Genomic DNA, 19,520 nt, shown 5'->3' with positions numbered 1-19,520 from the left:
AGATCCTTCACTGCTGTTTTAAAGCCTCCCACTAAGTAGAAAGGCAAGACCAGCATAATAAGAACTTACTACGATTATAGGACCAGACACACAAAATCATTCGGACCATCTTCTGGTGTTTCATGCTCTGGGACTAGAGCATGTTCCCCATCAACATGCCTTTCCAAGCCCAGCACCTCAAATGCAGCCATTAAGTCCATGTCATTGGAAGCCAATGTAGATGAGTAGTGGAATGAGAGGGGATGCAACTCTCCACTTGAGAGCAATAGAATTTCACTTTTAACAGAAGGAAACTATTGATTCTGTTTCCAAGCACTGTAGATGTGATGTTGTCTAGATTACTTTGACAGGTGACTAGCTTAAACAAAAAGGACAGATTCATTAGGATGAACTCCTTTGGAAGAAGACAGAATACATGGACATTTTAACTTCCGCTGCCTATCACATCAGCCTGATAGATCTAGTTGCATGTCAGTTTTATAAATCTCTGAAGCAGTTACCCCACATTAGGAATGGGGAACTTGTGCTTCTCCAGATGTTGCTGCCATCACCCCCAACCATTTGAGGCTATTGGGGCTGCAGCTGATGGAACTGGAGCCCAGTAACATCTGGAGGGGAACGTATTCCCCATCCCTGTCCTACATCAAAGAGGTGGCTAGCTCTCACTGAGAATGCCCCTGTATTCAAAGCTATATAAAAACAACCATTTTTGGAAATCAGCATTTAAATGTAACCAAAATGTACCTGGCTATCAGTGCTTTTCTTCTACAAAAAGAGGTGTCTTTATACTCAGGGCAACTCTCTTCAGTTTCCTGACCCATGAGGCTTTAAGAGCTTTTTGAAGCTACACTTATCCCGAACCCATTTGAAACATAATGTAAAAAAAAAACAGGAAGCTTTTTAAAAATAGTGTTTATTGAGAGATATTTTAAAAAATCAAGTTCAAGGTTACACCACTAAACTAGATGTTCAACACCTAGCCTAGTGAGATTATATCTTTCGTGCCAACACATTTAAGAAGTTTCTGAAGTAATAAGCAGAGGTGATTTTTCCCCCCATAAAAATGAAACCAAGTATGTGACCAATTAGTGTACTTTTTTTAAAAAAGCACCTCATCTGTGTAAAAATAGAATAAAGAAGTCTGTCTTTATAGGCTAACTAGACCAACATATACAGATATCTAGAATCTGCTATAGTCAACTATTTAACAGCAGGCCTATTAAGCCAACTCCTTCCCAGTTCACTGACAGCATTTCCCCTTCAACTATCTCCAATAATTCTGGATAATGAATTTCCAGAGATGTAGTACACTCTTTTTGCATGGCAATGGGGTGGTTGTTATGGCAGATAGAAGTTGACTAGCATTTCTGCACTGTTTCAGATCTGTTGCTCCTTCATCTCTGCAGCAGCCTGGACATACTAGGGAATTATATGGGCTTCATTTAGGCTCCTTCCATGGTTAATTTAGTGAGGATTCCTCTATGATTCCAACCCAGTGTCCTTCAGTGGTTTCCTACTTAAGGTGGTCCCCTTGTTCCTCACCGTGTCCATTTTGTAGCATGTAAGTAGGAGGTAAATAGTCTACTGCTGTCAGCAGCAACATCTTCATTTTCATCATTTTCTTCTTCATTATCTTCTTCATGGTGTTTTCCTTGTGCACAGCAGTGGGGATGCTTCGCCAGCTCTGTTGTGGTTTGAACTGCTGCATCCTCATGATCTACAGTCCAGATAGTTTTCATGGCCGTTGCCACCTTTCTGACATTTTCACGAGGACCTTCTGAGATTTGCTCCATAGACTGTCCACTTGGTGTCAAGACCAATGTCTCTTGGTCTTCTGGGGCCCTTTCTTTAGATGGCATCTCCTCTGTCACAAGAAAATAAGTTCCCAGATGTGGTGGCCTCTGTTTAGCAAGCTCTGCTTCATGCATTCCTGTTATGATTGGCTGAAATGCCCCAATCCCCTTCTCCAACATTACAGTAAGCTGGGGCTGTTTCAGGTTCAAGTACTTTTGAGGGCTCTCAGAAACTGGTTGGGCTTTAGCCTCCTGCTGAACAGGTAACACCTCTTCTTGTGTTGCCTGTGGAACCATGTTGGCACCCGTCAGTTGCCTTGTCTCTTCTGTACTTGCCATGGAAGAATCATTGTCACGGATACACATGAAAGTACCATGTGATCTTGGTGCATCAAGTGAACTAGGAATTGTTGTTGCTGTGTACTTCTCTTTTGGAATGGGAGACTCTCTCTCTTTTGAATGGACTGACCACTTGCTGTGCCTGTGACCCATGTTGGCGTGAAGATGTCACTCTGCTGCGTTCTGGAACAGCGTCTCATATCCTTTTGACTAACTCAACAGGGAAGACGATAAGCACAAAAAGGTCTTCTGCCTCAAAGGAAAAAAAAAGAAAAAGAGTAAGTGGCCTTCTAGCAACCAACTAATAGAGAGCCCCTCACCACCAGCAGGGCAAAAATAACTTAATTTACTCTGCAGACATCACAATAGACTTAAGTGGGGGTCATATAATGGAGATGCAATACTAGTATTTTGCAACGAGTTGCACGCTAATGCAGTGGCAGAGAGAAGCAGCAAGTATCAGAAGCTTATGGATCAACCCTGATAAAGTGCCTTTGTTTACATATGGTCTATGCCAACTGATCTACAGACTTAAAGCAGAACCACTCAAAAGGTCTTACAATTAAGTATCAGCCCCGCTCATAATAATATTAATAATACACAAGCGTACAGATGAATTACACCCAGAATGGCTGCTTGGAGCATTCAGGGTTATTTACATGCCTCATCCTGGCTCTTTCACTGAAATGCAAAGTTCATCTGCCACCAAGACATTAAGGAAGACCTGAAGTTACCCTCTCTATCCAAAGACACCAAGTGAGCATTCACATCCCAGACTTGCTGTCTCCCAAGTGCCACAGTTTGCAGGGTAAAAACAAAAACAAACGGGCAGCTAGACATAAAATAGAAAAATACATGGGGGGGGATGGAAAGTCCAGAAAGTACATTTGGGCAGTTCAAATATTCAAGTCATGCAAAATTGTATGTTCAGTGATTACAAAAGTGACTGATAATTATGTGAGAATAAAATTAAGCAGTCCAGGCTCCCCTTGAACCCTAGACTAGTGATGTGTGAATCTGTCACTATCAGTTTCTCTCATTTTCTCTGCTCCCTGTCCAATCTTAAATTCAGCTCCCAACATTGCCACACCATTCTGTGATTGCTTTTTTTAAAAAAAATCAACTAATGAAAATTCAGCAGCATCTTAGTGCAAAGTTTTCCTGAGATGTAAGTTTGAACTTCTGTACCTGATAGTTTTAGCAATTATGCACAATTTCCCCTAATATATGCATTTATATGCAGACTTCAGCATGTGACTTTTTAGTAAACATCACTTGGATGGAGAACTGCATTGCAAAATTTGGAGGTATGTGAATTTTGAAGAATGGATGGATTTCACTTTGCATTATATTTTGGAAAGTATGGATTAGGCAAGTTCACTTCTGAATGCAAATTGAATTGAATTTCTCCCCCAGCTCTGCCCCATACACATTCATTTCTCTTCCAGTTGCCCTGTAGACTGCATGGCTGCTCTCCATAATGTGTTCACCAATGATTCTACTAGGAAGAGAATAATTCTAGAACAATGGAGACCCCTTTGCTGAGAAGTCCTGTAACATTGTCAATGTTATGATAAGGGCAGTTATGCCCTTAACAGGGACTTTATTATTATTATTATTATTATTATTATTATTATTATTATTATTATTATTACCCTCAATCCAAATGACTTGACTATAACTCTCTTCTGAATTAATGCTGTCAAATTTCAAATATTCCCACTTGTAATGATTCTATATAGGCTTCAAAATGTCATGGAATGTGACTTTGAGTAAGAAAGCTTCTATACACATAGGAGGAAAATGCACAGCTGTATTGTAGTTTGGTTGTGCTTTGCACCTGAATAATAATCATAATAATCAAAATCATGCTGCTTTTGACCTTTAAAGCCCTTCACGGCCTAGGACCCTCGTACCTCCGGGACCGCCTCTCCTGGTATGCCCCACGGAGAGTCTCAAGGTCCATAAATAACAACACCCTAGTGGTCCCGGGCCCTAAGGAAGTTAGATTGGCTTCGACCAGAGCCAGGGCCTTTTCAACCCTGGCTCCGGCCTGGTGGAACGCTCTGCCTCATGAGACCAGGGCCCTGCAGGATCTGATTTCTTTCTGCAGGGCCTGTAAGACAGAGTTGTTCCACCTGGCCTTTGGCTTGGAGCCAGTTTGATTCCCTCCCCCCCTCTCTTTTTTCCCCTTCTTTTCCTTCTCCTCCTGCGATGAGGCTACATTTTAATATTTTAATGTTCCATTATTTTAATTGTTGTGTTTTATTTTTGTTTTTAAGTTTGTAATCATTCATCTTGTTTTTGTTATTGCTTGTAAGCCGCTCTGAGCCCGGCCTTGGCTGGGGAGGGCGGGGTATAAATAAAAAAATATTATTATTATTATTATTATATACCACTGAGCTGACTGTTAGTAGTTCACACTTGGTATGCCAACACTTCTGGCCAGCCTCTGTAGCTGCTCCTTTAAGAACAGGCTGATAGGCAGAAAGCAGCACAACAGGTGATAATGCCCATCATTACACTGCATAAAAACTTACACCTGCAGATTTCTACGCATAATATTGCTGTTAAGGGCACAGGAGGAGGCAAGGCTGACTTGCTTTATTTTCTTATCCTTCTAGCTGGGAGTCCTAAGTTAGCAGTCATTGTGGAAGGTTTTGTTTTCCCTCTCTACCTATTCCAGCATATCTGTGGTTGAGAATTAGAACAAGTGCAACTTGCAACAAAATGCTGTAGTGTGGAGTGCTCCTCTATGCAAGGTTCCAGCCAGCCAAACCTGTTTTGGGGGATACTACTTTCCCTCTCCCCCATACTTCCATTTGCTCTCATTTCAACAGTTGGCTATCATTTTGTAGAAACCAAGCATGTTCAGTCCATGTTGGGCTGGGTATTTTTTTCTTTTTGGGGGGGGGGGAGGGGATCCTCCTTTTAGGACTTTATCCCCCTAAAGATTTTTCTTCTCTTTCTGCAAATCTATCAGTACATCATTCTTATGCATGGTTGGTGATGTTTCATTAGACAAAGGATTGATACTCTAAAAATAGGGTTCACCACTCAGAGTGGTCTTCCTCATTTTTCTATATTGCACTATATTGCATCTGAAAAACCCCCCAGTAATGCTCTTCTGGAGTGCTGAGAGTTACACCACAAGGAGAGCCCATGTCCCTTGGAACAAAATTATGGATTAAGGCTGCCTTCAGGACTGAATGAAACAGTCCTGTCTTCTTTGCCAAGCCAAGGGGGGAAAGGTAACCCAAGTTCTTTTCTGAAGCACTGGATATCTTTCAGGAGAAAGAAGACTAGCCTCCCTTGAACCTGCTCTTCCACTTCACCACAGCAACAACCTGCATGTCCACCTTCCTCCTGCACTGCCCCAGAAGGAATGAGCAAGCAAACAATTGCAGTGATGACAAGGAGGAAAAATATTTGCCAAGGCCTGCTTGCTCATTGAGTCTGTCTTGCAAGCAAGTGGGCAGTAGCAATAGGCATGGACAATAGGGAACACTTTCTCATTATTTCAGTCTTAAGTTCACTTCTCTACACATCAGCTTGTGATTTTTACATAAACAACTGTTGAAAAGTAATAGTTGGGGCCTGGGATGGGTGGGAAGGTTTTGGTGTGAGCCAAGGCTGCCATTATGCAACAGTAAAGATGGGTAAATACATCTATTTCAGTTTTCCTCCATTTCTCATTTGGGGAAAAAAATATGAGTTCATTCCTCTATACTGCCACATCAGTTTATGATTTTCTATTTTAAAGTCCTCATGAAAATTCAACAGCATTGTGTGAATTTCTACTATACACATTTTTATTTGCAATTACTCCCAATATACAGCGTGTATGTGATTGCTCCTAATATAACACATTTTGCATGTTATTTCACAGCTAAATGCATATTTCACTCTAGCATGTACATATTTTGTGCAAATTACTTGGCTAGAGAACACCATTGCAAAATTTGGATGTGTGAAAATTCTGAAGGATGGCTGCATTTCATCTCACATATTGTGTTTGAAACAGCTAAAGTTGTTCCGTAAGGACAAACTGAATCAGATATTTTCCCCAGCCCTAGGTAACAATGGTGAAACACAGGAGCAGCAACAGGTACCAAGAATGTAGTGGATTCACTGGGACGGGGGTCCTTTGAGAGAGTTATGCCCAAGGATCCCAGACACCAGAGTCATCCCTACCTTTTACAGCCAAAGCTCCCTAAACTAGGAAATTAAAAAAATGTCCAGTAGCACCTTAGAGACCAACTAAGTTTGTTCTGGGTATAAGCTTTTGTGTGCATGCAAACTTAGTTGGTTGCATTTTAATTTTTTTTTCAACTGTGTCAGACCAACACAGCTACCTACCTGAATCTAAACTAGGAAATGTCTGGCAAATGTCAAACTCCTGAGTTTGCATCAGAAAGGGAAGAGTGAGAGAGTTGTCCCAGGACTAGTTCCCCACTGTCATACTGGAGTTCATCTTGTCCTTCTTATGTGAAATCTATAACAGGGGTTGCAACCAATTTAGGTGTGAGCTTTCCTCTATGAAATCATGCTGCTAAGATATACTTAATTTCTAGCTCCATATTCCAGTATCCCTCTTTGGTAAAAAGAAGATTAAAATAAAGTTCTGCTAATAATCTCACTGATTTAAGAGAGAGAAAGAGAGCACTTACCAAACTGCAAGTAAGAGAACACAACTGCATGGACAACTCTATCCTACAAACCCCTCAGACTTCCTTTAAATAGGGAGGCGGAGTTGCACAAAATGACTTCCCCACTATCCCGTGATAATCAGTTCCATATTATTACTCTATTCCCTGGTGACTTTTTATTTTAGTAAACACTCAAAATCTCCTTTGAAAAACTGTGTGTGCTTTGACCTTCCAACAAATCCTGCAGCCAAGAATGTTTCAGCACCAGATAGAGCTCACTCAGACCTTCTTTTGTGCTGTGCTTTCCATGCACAGGTCTGGAATGGCACTGGTCTGAAATGGATTTTTGTTTGTGTTTGTCCCCGCACTTTCCCTGGGAAAACCTGCATTTTGTCACTTAATTGAAGCATATGGCTACCATGGAAAATCTGATTGCTGTTTACAAATGTTTCAGCAGTAAAATGTGGGTTTTCGCGGGGGAAGCGCCGACACACACACACACACACACACACACACACACACACGGACACAACCCTGCTTAGACGTAGAGCTGTAAAGTCCAAACCTGTGCCTAGAAACATAGCACAAAAGGCAATCTGGATGAGCCTTTAGTTTAAATTCTTCCACTCCAACATACACACTCATTTGCTTCTCTGGGACATAAGGTGCAGGCAGGAATATTTACCAATTCTGCAGTATCTCCATCAAGAATCCAAAGCGTTGTGCATACATAGCAGACTGACAGCACCATCTTCCATGTGTCTATTGAGAAGTCCAACATCCTGGCTGAACATAGGTGGAAGGTGGTGCCCTGTCACCAGTGTTGAAATAAGATTCAACTGTCAATCTAGTCAGCTTTCGTAGATGGATGGAGGTCGAACTGCCATCAAGCAGCAAAGTGGTTTGGGCCAACGCTGCTGCCCACCCCTGACTTGCATGGGAGGGGAGATTAAAAGTAATAAAGCAGCATGGAGTCAGAATGGCCATTTGGCAAGAGGTTCTTGCCTCGTATTCATTACAGTAGTACCTCGGGTTAAGAACTTAATTCACTCTGAAGGTCCATTCTTAACCTGAAACTGTTCTTAACCTGAGGTACCACTTTAGCTAATGGGGCCTCCTGCTGCTGCCACGCTGCTGCTGCATGATTTCTGTTCTCATCCTGAAGCAAAGTTCTTAACCTGAGGTACTATTTCTGGGTTAGTGGAGTCTGTAACCTCAAGCATCTGTAACCTGAGGTACCTCTGTATATGAAAAAGCTAGAGCAGTTGTAATGGCTCAGAGCATTGCTCCTTTCAGCGATTCCCAAACACCCCTCCCTGCTGAAGAACTTTTGGAAGCTATGCTCACAGTGGTATTACTTGCTGATGCTGTAGGGGGGGAAATGTCCACAAAGCAAAATGTTTGTAAAATTGATTTTATTGAGAGATTTTTTTCAAAAACAAGACATCAGTTTCCAACCTGTCAGTGATTACATACACCTGACATTTAAAAAGAACAATACAAGCACACACTGTAAAAACATCCAGCTAAGCAAGATTACAATCGTTTATATAAACCCATCTAGAGATGCTAGGTATTATCCATCATAAATTTCATCCTCTCTCTCTATATATAGCAAGAAACCTGTTCTGCCTTTGCTTTTGAGGACACGTCAGTTAGGAGTCATGGGATCAATTTGTTCCATCCCATGCTGTCTGAGGTGCTACACCTTCAAAATGGTTAGGATTAAAAACCAAAGATGGTCCAGTTTCGTCTACCAAGTCAGAGCAACAAATTTCAATTCAGTAGTGTCTAAGTCATTTCCCAGCAACTGTATTAAAGCACCTGCTCCACAAGATTTCTGTAGGTGTCCCTCCTCCCCGCACACCAAATTGCAAACTCATAATGCAGGTAAATCACCTGAACATAGCTCTTGCATGACTTTTGAGCTGGCACTGCAGCAGAGATGGGGGACCTTTGATCCTCCAGATATTTGACCTCAACTCCCATCAGCCCCAGCCAGAGTGGGAAATGTCAGGGGTGATGGGAGTTGTTGTCCAACATCCAGAGGGCCACAGAGTCCCCATGCCTGCTCTACAGAGTGTTGAAGAGATTATAGCATAGGTCAGTGTTCTCAAACGTGGTGTCTTCCAGATGTTTGTGCTACAACTCCCATCAGCCCCAGGCAGAATAGCTAATGGTGAGGGATGATGGGATTTGTGGTCCAATATATTTGGAGGGCTCCAGGTTAGAGAAGGCTGTAAGACATCAAAGGCCAAGTTTAGTTAAGAAACTTGTGTTGTAGTTAACTATCAGAAGCAACTGATTTGTCTGCTGAACTTTGGGGCTCTGTGCATACACTGGTAGCATTATCCCCTCTGAGGCTTCAGTTTTTCGAGACTGAAATGAAAGGCCTGCCATAGTTAGTCTCCAAGAAGAAGGATATTTCACACATGATCCTTGTGCTGCAGAAGTCTCCTGCTCCCTCTTCAATGAGCATCAGGAAGACAAGTAATCCAGTTCTGCTGAAGGAAGAGAGGTTACAGCAAGAATGTGAAAACCTGAAAGAAGGGTCAGAAATGTGCTCAGTTAGGAGCTGCAAGCAAAATGAGTTATGTATGAACTATATCAAAATGAAAGTCTCTGATGCTTGGCAGTAGTTCTGGGTACCTGAAAGCATGCACACACATGCACTGTTTCAGAACTGAAGATCTAGCATTAGATGAGAAAGTGAATGAGCTCTGATACAGTCAAGCAGAATGAAAGGAAGATGTTGTACTTCATCAAAATCAGCAAGTTGCCTCCAGAATAAATGCAGACTGACTGGCAGAAGGAATTGCAGTCCTGTTTGTAAGAAGATATTTGGCATCTCTTTTGGAGAGTCCTTTTTCTGCATCCTGGTTTTCTACTGCCTTTGAAACCTGGGAGGCCGTAGTCATTCTTCTTAGTCTGGCAAAAGTTGTTTTCAGTGGTCTGCAGTGAGCAGGTCCTCAGGGTGCTGCATATTCTGCTGCATGGATTGTTGCCCCTCTGTGGAAGTTCAGTTCTCCCAGCTACCTCAGGTTTAAGTAGGTTTTCTGGTACAGGTTGCATTCTGCAAGAGTTAGCAGTTGACTCATCTGGAAGCTTTGACTTCAGACTCTTTGCATTCTAGGTTGGGCCAGAGGGTCTGCAGGTAGATTGGCTTGATCACTTTAAGATCCTGTTGTCAACAATCATAGTATCAGGAAAGGAAAAAGAGACCATTCACGGGCCAGCAAGTTTAAAATCCACATAAAGCAAGCAACACAAGGTGTCATATATAGTGAGAATAAGGCAATCCCAGTAAGGGTGTCACCTACTCATCCCTAAATAAGTCCATTAGAGCAATCAGATATGTCCAGATTTCTTATTCCATATATTTTTCGTATTCTCTCTCCCCCCGCCCCCGAAACGGCTCACACACTTGTTGTGCAAGAGCCCAGATCTCATTCACTCTATATAGTCCTATCACCAGCCTCCATCTTGGCCATCATTATCCAGTCTTTCTGAAGGTTTCTTTAAATGTTTGGAACCATTGTGTGTATTGTCTGCCATAGCATGGAAGTCCATCTTTTCTGTGCTTGTTACAGTAGGTTGGAGTTCATTGACTGTTGCCTTGAGTACGTAGAGCATCCATGTCTTCATGAGGGGCATCCAGGACAGGTGGAGCATCATTCACGAATGGTTGGCTCTTCGGGTTTTCCATTTTCTTCTGATCGTCTCCATTTCTCTTCACTTCAGACAGTGAGGCTTCCTCCATTATTGGTGAGAGACGGTATCTCCCAGTGATGCGGAAGACACCTCGTCTCTTTGACCACCTTGACCACCTTCTCCTTTCTTTAGCAGCCCTTACCTTCTTCCTCTGGTTGCGCAGCCCTCTCAGCACCTGGATATGCAGCATGGCTTGGATTTCTAGCTCCAGGTCATCTAAGCTCCAGGTATCTGCCATAGTCATGGTGGCCTGATGGCTAGCATCGGCTGTTTGCACAGCAGACTCTTTGGCTGGTTTCTGAGTTCCAACGTCTTGCTGACCGGAGGAAGCCAATGCTGTATCTTGGGTAATCTTTGAATTAGGTGGGCGACTTTCAACTTGCACAGTCACTTCTATAGACTTATTGGGAGAACAGCTTTTTCCGGTTGGCATGGAAGCATCCTGCACTCCTGGTGTAAACTTTGAACTAGGTGGGTCGCTTGCAATGTCCTCAGTCCCTTCTATAGACCCCTTGGAAGTACAGCTCTCATTGGTCCCCATGGAAGCATCCTGTGGTCTTGGTGTAAACCTGGAAAAAGTTTGGTGGTCTGTATCCTGCCCAATCTCTTCCATAGTCCTTTGGGGACAATAGCTCATTCTATTCCCCATGGGAGCATGCATTAGTCTTTGTATAAACTTTGGGGCACCTAGGACACCTGCAGATTGCTTAGTCCTTTCTTGCTTAGTCCTGTTGGGATAAAAGCTCTTTCTAGTGCCCATGGAAGCATGCCAGGGTCTTCGTGCACAAGCACTGAATGAAGGAGATGTGAGTGTATACCTTGGAATAATGGGGTTCGCTTCTCGGGACCGCTTGCTATTCCTGTTGCCCATGCTTGAGATCTTTCTGCAACAAGTTATGGAGCAACTTACAACCCTTCAGGGTCTTCTGACAAGAAAAAAAAAAAAAAGAAAACAGATTAGGAAAACGTCGGTAATTTTTTAGCAACCCTACATAGTGCTCTCCAGATATTTTGGACTAAGATTCCCATCATCCTCACCCAGCAATGGTAAATGGTCACAGGTGATGGGAGCTGTATAGCAATACAACTGGGGGGCATCACATCGGAAAAAGGCTGAACTAGCAGATGTAACAATAGGAAGGTGCTGGCTTGGTGATCATGCAGTTATCAAAAAATAAAGTTCGACAAAGTTATGAAAAGCTATATCTAGTTTGCAAGGATTGATACCAGACTATGGATTATCTTATTTTCTGCTGCTCCAGAGGGTAGGACCCAAGCAACGGATTCAAATATGATTCTGACTAAGCATCAGGAATGACTTTTTGATGGTAAGAGCTCTTCAACAGTGGAACAGAATCCCTTGGATGGTGGTTGACTCTCCTTCCTTAGAGGTTCAGGGGTCTGAATCAGAAACCTAATTTGGAAAAAAACGAAGTTTTGTACCTTTTACCTTTAGGGGAGAATCAAAAGATGGTTGCAACTTTTTGGCAGAATTGGATGAAATTTGCAACCACGATAGCCCCTTCCAAGGAGTTTAGTCCTGCCAAATTTGAGAAGAATAGCAATAGTGGATTGTTTCCTTTGTTCCTGCAAGGGCAGCCTTTACAATGGGGTGTGTGTGTGTGAAAAGACCTTACTTAATATTCCCTACCCAGTTGTCTTATGGGCAACTTGTCTGCAAACAACAAACATGAAAGAGGTACCCCCTAGGTAAAAAGGTTGCAAAATTGCAAACCAATTGATCTAGGGCTTTCTGCTAGATACATTTAAAGTTGATGGGAGGGCAGGAGAACAAAAACAAATTTGCTTCCCTCCCTGTGGTTTTGTGGAAATGCCCCAGGAAAGTAACCTGCCAACTTCCAGAACGATGGGGGCAGGAACTAGGGAGTTACAATGAATGAACAATAAAAAACAAATAAACAAAACAAAAACACCCCACAAGCCAACAGTTTCAGGTTTATATTCTGCTCAATAAGCACCAAATGCCACATAAACTAAGTGCAAAGACAATTTGAGTGAGCACATGGCAAAAGAGGCAGAAGGGCTTGAATAACTAGCATTTTCTGAGAAAGCACCACAAGCAGAACTAACAAAGCTCAAATAACAGACAAGAAGAAGGCAATTTGAAACACTTTGGAAATCTCATTTTCAGTTCTGGGCTCTTCTGAGAGACACAACACTGAATCAGTAAAGTCCTAGGTGGCCTTGCTTCAGTTCTTGATTTGGGCTTTTGTCCAAAATCTCTTGCATACCCCACACTCACTTGGAATTCAGCGGGACTTTCTCCCAATAATGACAGAATTTCACACAAAAAGAGCAATCCAAACTACAGGAAACCAGTAGTAGATAAGGCCCGTGAAATTTACGCCATTCCAAACTCTGTTCAAGAGCAGGGCTACTGCTGGCTAACCGAGCCTGATCATGGTAGAGGGGAACAAGCCTTCAATCACGGTTTTGACTTACACCACTCTTTTTACCAGTTTAACCTCCACTGGGTTGCCAGTCATGTGATTAAGCATGAACGGGGAGTGGAATAGGGGCAAGTCTCCCCCTGCCCTTTTCAGGACTTACCCTGGTCTTGGCTCAGTTAGCTTTGGCTGAGCCAAGATGGAAAACTTACACCAGTGTATCACTGGCTGAGCCATGATAAGGGACTTCAGCCCCACTGAACCCAGGCTCAGCCAGAGATCCACCACTCAGCCCAGTGGATCTCAGGTTTGGATGGCTCCCTAAGTTTGCTTACTGCCCTTTGCATTGCGGTTTAAGCCACTCTGAAACTGATATTTATGGTCTGAGCCCAATCAATGACATTTTCCAAAAAGTGGGTAAGGTTCCAGTCATTTTTCATATGGTGAGGAAAGGGAGACTTGAACTTGACTGTGTTCAACAATGGGAAATTCAGTTCAGAATTCAAGACTTGCTTTTATCTCAGAAACCTATTGCTCAATGACACCAGCCCTTGTATCAAAGATATAGCAATTTTAAGGAAGCAGCTTATGTGTCATGTGCCAGTAGTAGGACATTACTGTAGCCTCTAGAAAGGATTTGTTGGTACCAGTAGCCTGCCTAGCAATAGGATTAGTTTCCTATCAAGCTTCCCTAACACTGCAGTCTTAATCTACCCTCACTCACTTGAAGACAAAGCCAGCCATGGGGTGCCATGGTCAGACACAATCCCATTGAGCTCACCACAACAAAACCTGTGTTGGAGTGTTGGAGGGGGCAAAATATTCACTTTGCATCAGATTTCAGCCACATCCAAACCCCACTTACTGTTTTAGCAAATTCAGATCCTAATTTATCAAGCTGTATCTTCCATCCTGTTTTGTTTATGTTTAACGCCTACTCTCTTTAGTACGCTAAGTGTTATATAAATAGTATTGTAATATCACAAATATATACACTGCCCCATATGTTCCATTATTTAGTTCAGGTATATGCTAGGGATGCGTAATGGATCTGTGCGTAAGCTGAATTATGAGGTGATTCAAGAATGAGTCTCATGCATCTGAACTGGATCACACCATTCACAAGGCACCTCGAGTCAGACCCCCTAATCTTCCAAGTGGCTCTGTGGCTATGGCTGCCCAAAGATATGGCCTTTTGTGTGTTTTCCTGCTGAGAAATAAAACCATTCTGACTAGAGTTCAAGGAGAGAGGAGATCTTTCATTTTGATGGGCAGGTCCAGCTATTAACCATAGTGACTTATGTTCCCAAGAACTCCAATTAGTCATTTGGAAGCAAGATTAAAAGCAACCTGTGGTTGTTTTTCACAGGACTAAACCATCAGCCTCTAGGGTCACCCACGTGCCCTGCTTTATGAAGGAATGTCCAATTTTAAGATAAAGAACCATAAGAAGGGAGAGGAGCGGGAGGAGGGGCTGTGAAGTTGCCCCTTAATGGTTAAGCACCCACATCACCTGATCACAGTCCTTCCCTCTATGTATTTCTGTTTTAATTATAATAATCAGGTTGCATCCAACCATGTTTGGCTCAGATGAAACCCAATAAACCAATGGACATGAATTGGGTTCATCCATTTCAATGGATAGAAGTTAGTTGGATACAGCCCTGCCGTTTCTATATTTGCAGATCTGCAAATCTATCCTCTCTTTTGGTGGGGACAATGCTTAAGTGACTGCCCCACTAGCTTCTGAAGTTCAAATAATAATGGAATATGCCCTCCATTCACCACACTTCACATTTAATATAAGACAAATTGCATCTTTTAATGAAAACCATGTTTCTTTATTTGCTATAGCTCCAACCCTTTCAAAGGTTTTCCAGTGAGAGGCATGTGAAGCCCCCACTAGACTGCCCTCCCAAAGATACATTCACAATGCAAACTTTTGCATGTCTACTCAGACGCAAGCTCCATCAAATTCAAAGGGACTTACTCCCAGGTAGACACATGAGTTGAGCCACTACAAACAAACCCACCAACTTTCAAATGCTTATTATTTTTTTACCTTTTGATTTTATTTTATTTTTGCTCTTATTATTGTATTTTTTTTAACAGGGCACACTGCTTTGAAATTTCATTGAAAAGCAGTACAGTGGCACCTTGGGTTACATATGCTTCAGGTTACATACGCTTCGGGTTACACACTCCGCTAACCTAGAAATAGTGCTTCAGGTTAAGAACGTTGCTTCAGGATAAGAAGGAAAGCGGGGGGCGCTGTGGGTAAAACCTCAATGCCTAGGACTTGCCAATCGCATGGTCAGCGGTTCGAATCCCCGTCTTTCGGTCCCAGCTCTTGCCCACCTAGCAGTTCGAAAGCACCCCTAAGTGCAAGTAGATAAATAGGTACCGCTTTATAGCAGGAAGGTAAACGGCGTTTCCGTGTGCTGTGCTGGTGCTGGCTTGCCAGAGCAGCTTTGTCACGCTGGCCACATGACCCAGAAGTGTCTCTGGACAGCGCTGGCCCCCGGCCTCTTAAGTGAGATGGGCGCACAACCCTAGAGTCGGACACGACTGGCCCGTACGGGCAGGGGTACCTTTACCTTTTACCATTGTATAGCATTCTAAAAATGACAACAATACCTAAGCATTATCTAAACCCAAGTGTTTTTGCAGTATAGAAATGTAATGATAATATGAATAATACCCCAAAGCAGCTCAATGCAAGTATTCAAATCACTTACCTCCTTGCTGGACCACACCTACCCTCAATTAATCCCATACAGGCAGGTTTAAATAGGGCTTTGTGTCGCACACAAAAACTTCCTCCCTGAACTTTGGCATTCTGAACATATAGTCCCACTTAGTAATTGTTCCTTTCTATTTAATTAGCTAGCTTGCTGGTTTCTTTTATGATTATGCCAATGTTGCACATGTAACTTGTGGCCACTTTTGATTCTTGCTTGGGAAAGATCAATACCAGCAATAAGAGACATGGTGGCAGTTAGTATATTATGAGTTGCAAGTGAGGTGAAAAGGTAAAGCTAATACATTTTCCCCCACATATGCAGACTTTCTAACCAGCTGGACATCAAATGCAGTCTTGAAAAGATTATTGATTTCTATAACGATAGAGGGGCAGAGTTACTCAGTTTTTAAAATTAAAAACAACAACACAGAGAATAGAGAGGGAATTTCATTGTAGATTAAACTGAAATCTGATGTACACTTACTTGAAAGTCCAAGTGAATACAGAGCATTTCCTTCTGAGTAAATGCAGAGGGGCTCAGGCTGCATGGAAGCCAGTATTTGGACTTTAGGACAGGGATGGAGAATTTCATGCCCATGAACTGAATGTGGCCCCATGGCTCTTTATTTGGCCCTCAGGATGTTCCCAAAGCAATGCCCCTTACCAGTCCTGCTTGGCACACTTCTTGAATGCTTTTGCCTGACTGGAATTGGCCCTTGTTTTGTGATAATGCCTCTCACTTGCCTTCACAGAGAGGGGTGTGAGTAGAAATCTCTGGCTTTCTGCATGTTTGGAATGCAGCCTATTGTACAGAAGTAGGACTCCTCTCTTCTGCTCCAGTCACATTTTCCTCTTGCCCTGCCCACCACTGGCCTGTGGCCATAGAAGGCAGCCTGAGGTGGAAGGCAGCCCTTGGGCGGGAAAAGTTTCCCCAATCCTGCTTAACATGCGGGAACTACAACAAAATGTTGCAGCGCAGGGTGGCTCTGTTCAAGGTGTGGCTGGCCATGTTCTCTTCAAGGATATTCCATTTGATTCATCCCTGTGTTTTTCTGCTCGCACCCGCAAAGAGGTACTCAGCATTCTGTGGTGAATGCACTCATTCCTCATTACAGTGGTACCTCGAGTTAAGAATTTAATTCGTTCCGGAGGTCCGTTCTTAACCTGAAACTGTTCTTAACCTGAGGTACCACTTCAGCTAATGGGGCCTTCTGCTGCCACTGCACCGCCAGAGCATGATTTCGGTTCTCACCCTGAAGCAAAGTTCTTAACCTGAGGCACTATTTCTGGGTTAGCTGAGTCTGTAACCTGTAGCATCTGTAACCCGAGGTACCACTATAACTCGTTCTGGTTTTACTTTGTTCCTGGGGATCCCCTCACCACCATATTTGTTGCTTGTTATTTTATTAACACTTATTTATAAAGCACAGTGAATGCGTATGGCACTGTGCAAATCAAAATAAGAATTCTATCCCAAAGAGCGCACAATCTAAAACAAAAGAAATAAACAATGCAATAAAAAATCAATAGTTAAAAACACACAATTACATCAGGTAAATGAAAACATATATATGTGTGTATCTGCAAAGGTTGAGTTTGTTGAGCCCGCTGACACATCCCACTTTCTCCACAGTGATCCAATTTTGGCTACAGTCCTCTCATCCATCATCAGCTGACTCCGCTATTAGAGGAAGTGATCACTATTCAAACTCCTGGTACAAGCAAAGACCATATTTACCGTTAAGAATTTATAGTGTATTGGACAGGTAAGACCTTCCTCCTGCCTCCTTGGTTAACACATTGTTCAGCCATTGCATTTAAAAGGTAGAATACCTATTTGGGTCACTTCCGACATATGTTCATGCTGTGTATGCAATATTGGGGCATGTACATGAACTGTGACAATTTGACAGGTAGAATCCCAGTTTCTTTCTTTCTTTTTTAACCCAGTCCTCCATATTTGTTAATTCATTCTCACCTTTGAAATGATGGCATCACATTTGGGAGCTAGATTTAGGGGAGCAGTGAGGAGCAGGGAAATGACACCCCTAAGGCCACTCGCAATCTGGACCTAACTTCATGCAGCTGCCATGGAGGAAAAGATTGGGAAAGAGGTAGCAGAAGGAGAGAGAGAAAAGGGCAAAGCTCAGTTTAATACTAATAGAACTTGTGGACATCCACTGATGCTGAACGTTGGAAGATTTGGGAGAGATAAAAGAAAGTCTTTCTTCACACAGCACACAGTTAACCTATGGCACTTGTTCTTACAAGAGACAGTAATGGCCACCAACTTAGATGACTGTAAAATAGGATAGACGAGTGGGACAGACAGAGACCCTGTTTTGTAGTGATTCATCGTGGATTTCTGCTAGTGAATTCCCACCTTCTTCCCCTTCCTTCAAAATCTGTTTCTGACAAGCTCCCAAGCTGGGTCTTTGTTAATTTATTTGCTGTACAGCCTATAGCAAATGGGACATGGGTGGCGCTGTGGTCTAAACCACTGAGCCTTGGGCTTGCCGATCAGAAGGTTGGTGGTTCGAATCCCCGTGATGGGGCGAGCTCCTGTTGCTCGATCCCAGCTCCTGCCAACTTAGCAGTTCAAAAGCACGTCAAAGTGCAAGTAGATAAATAGGTAAATGGAGGAAAGGTAAATGGCGTTTCCATGTGCTGCTCTGGTTTCGCCAGAAGATGCTTAGTCATGCTGGCCACATGACCCAGAAAAAACTGTCTGCCGACAAACGTCAGCTCCCTCGGCCAGTAAAATGAGATGAGCACTGCAACCCCAGAGTCATTCACGGCTGGACTTAACTGTTGGAGTCCTTTACCTTTATCTTTATGTAGCAAAGTGAAGTGTGTTGATGATGTACTGTTCTTTTAAGAAGAAATATTGTGATAGACTGCTAGCACAGCTGAAAGTATTTAATGCTTGGAAGTCCTGTTCTTATAGTGTAGGGTTGAGATGGAGGAGCCCTTTGATTCAGCTCAAATTTAAAGGTAAACCTCCCTCATTTGTGATACACACAAACCAAAACAAAGCCATCTTTCAAAATTTGCTCATCTGAGTTTTGTGGTGCAGCTCTCTGGCAAACTAATGTACATATAAATGCATATGTTGGGGACACACTGTGCATAAATGTATCTAATGTTGCATCCCACCTCAATCTCTGAGTAGTGTGAGACTCAAGGGGTTCCAAACACTTACCCAGGGTTCATTTTGCTTGGAATGAAAGCATAGCTGTCAACTTTTCCCTTTTCTTGCAAGGTATCCTATTCGGAATAAGGGAATTTCCCTTAAAAAAATGGAAACGTTGACAGCTATGAATGAAGGTCAATAGAGATTGTGGAATATAAAGTTTTATTTACACATGTATTTAACGTGAGCATAAGATGGAGGGGCGCAAAGCATAAGCACTCCTATAGATCTTGTTTCCCCATTAGGATTCCAAGAAAGCCCCAAAGTTCAGCACAGAGCAAGACATGTCCATATGTCTCCATCTTCCAGCCTGTTTCCCCCACCCCCAACTCATCCACAACTCTGGCTACTGTTCTTCAGCCAGCCAAAATCATTGCCTATAGAGTCTAACCCTCACCCATCCAGGATCATAGGTTTGGGTAACATCCAGACTGACGTCCCCCCCCCCCCAGCTCATAACACAGAGGTTTTAAACCTTTTTGAATCCATGACTCCCTTAACCATCTACATTCTTTCTGCGACACCCCTGTGGGGCCCAGTAGCCCGGTTATGTCACCCCTTGCCTGCAGAGCTGGCAACCTCCCACCCTTTGTCGAACACCCTCCCTTGTGGGGTGTTCCCTCAGCCTCCTCTCCCCTTGGGAGTCCTCCAGGCAGCTGCTGCTGCCGTCCTGGGTCTCTGAGC

General features: G+C 43.0%; 1 protein-coding gene across 3 annotated transcripts; it reads right to left on the bottom strand.

Annotated features, from left to right (window-relative positions):
• Positions 1-8,181: 8,181 nt before the first annotated feature.
• LOC310832801 (uncharacterized protein) lies at positions 8,182-16,377 on the bottom strand. Of its 3 annotated transcripts, XM_083714928.1 has the most exons (3): positions 15,639-15,684; positions 11,720-11,906; positions 10,250-11,418 (listed from the first exon to the last, which is right to left on the bottom strand). In XM_083714928.1, exon 3 carries the CDS (start codon positions 11,361-11,363, stop codon positions 10,383-10,385), a length of 981 nt encoding a protein of 326 aa, XP_083571054.1. In that variant the 5' UTR covers positions 11,364-11,418; positions 11,720-11,906; positions 15,639-15,684; the 3' UTR covers positions 10,250-10,382. The 3 variants fall into 3 exon arrangements, with proteins under 3 accessions (XP_083571055.1, XP_083571054.1, XP_083571053.1); XM_083714929.1 differs by lacking the exon at positions 11,720-11,906 and having other exon boundaries at positions 8,182-11,418; positions 15,639-15,729; XM_083714927.1 differs by lacking the exons at positions 11,720-11,906; positions 15,639-15,684 and adding an exon at positions 16,308-16,377.
• Between the last annotated feature and the right edge of the window lie 3,143 nt (positions 16,378-19,520).

Source organism: Podarcis gaigeae, assembly GCF_964106915.1.
Source record: "Podarcis gaigeae genome assembly, chromosome: 15".
NCBI classification, from domain to species: Eukaryota; Metazoa; Chordata; class Lepidosauria; order Squamata; family Lacertidae; genus Podarcis; species Podarcis gaigeae.
Note: the sequence above shows the minus strand (reverse complement) of the source record. Positions and strands in the feature narration are given on the sequence as shown.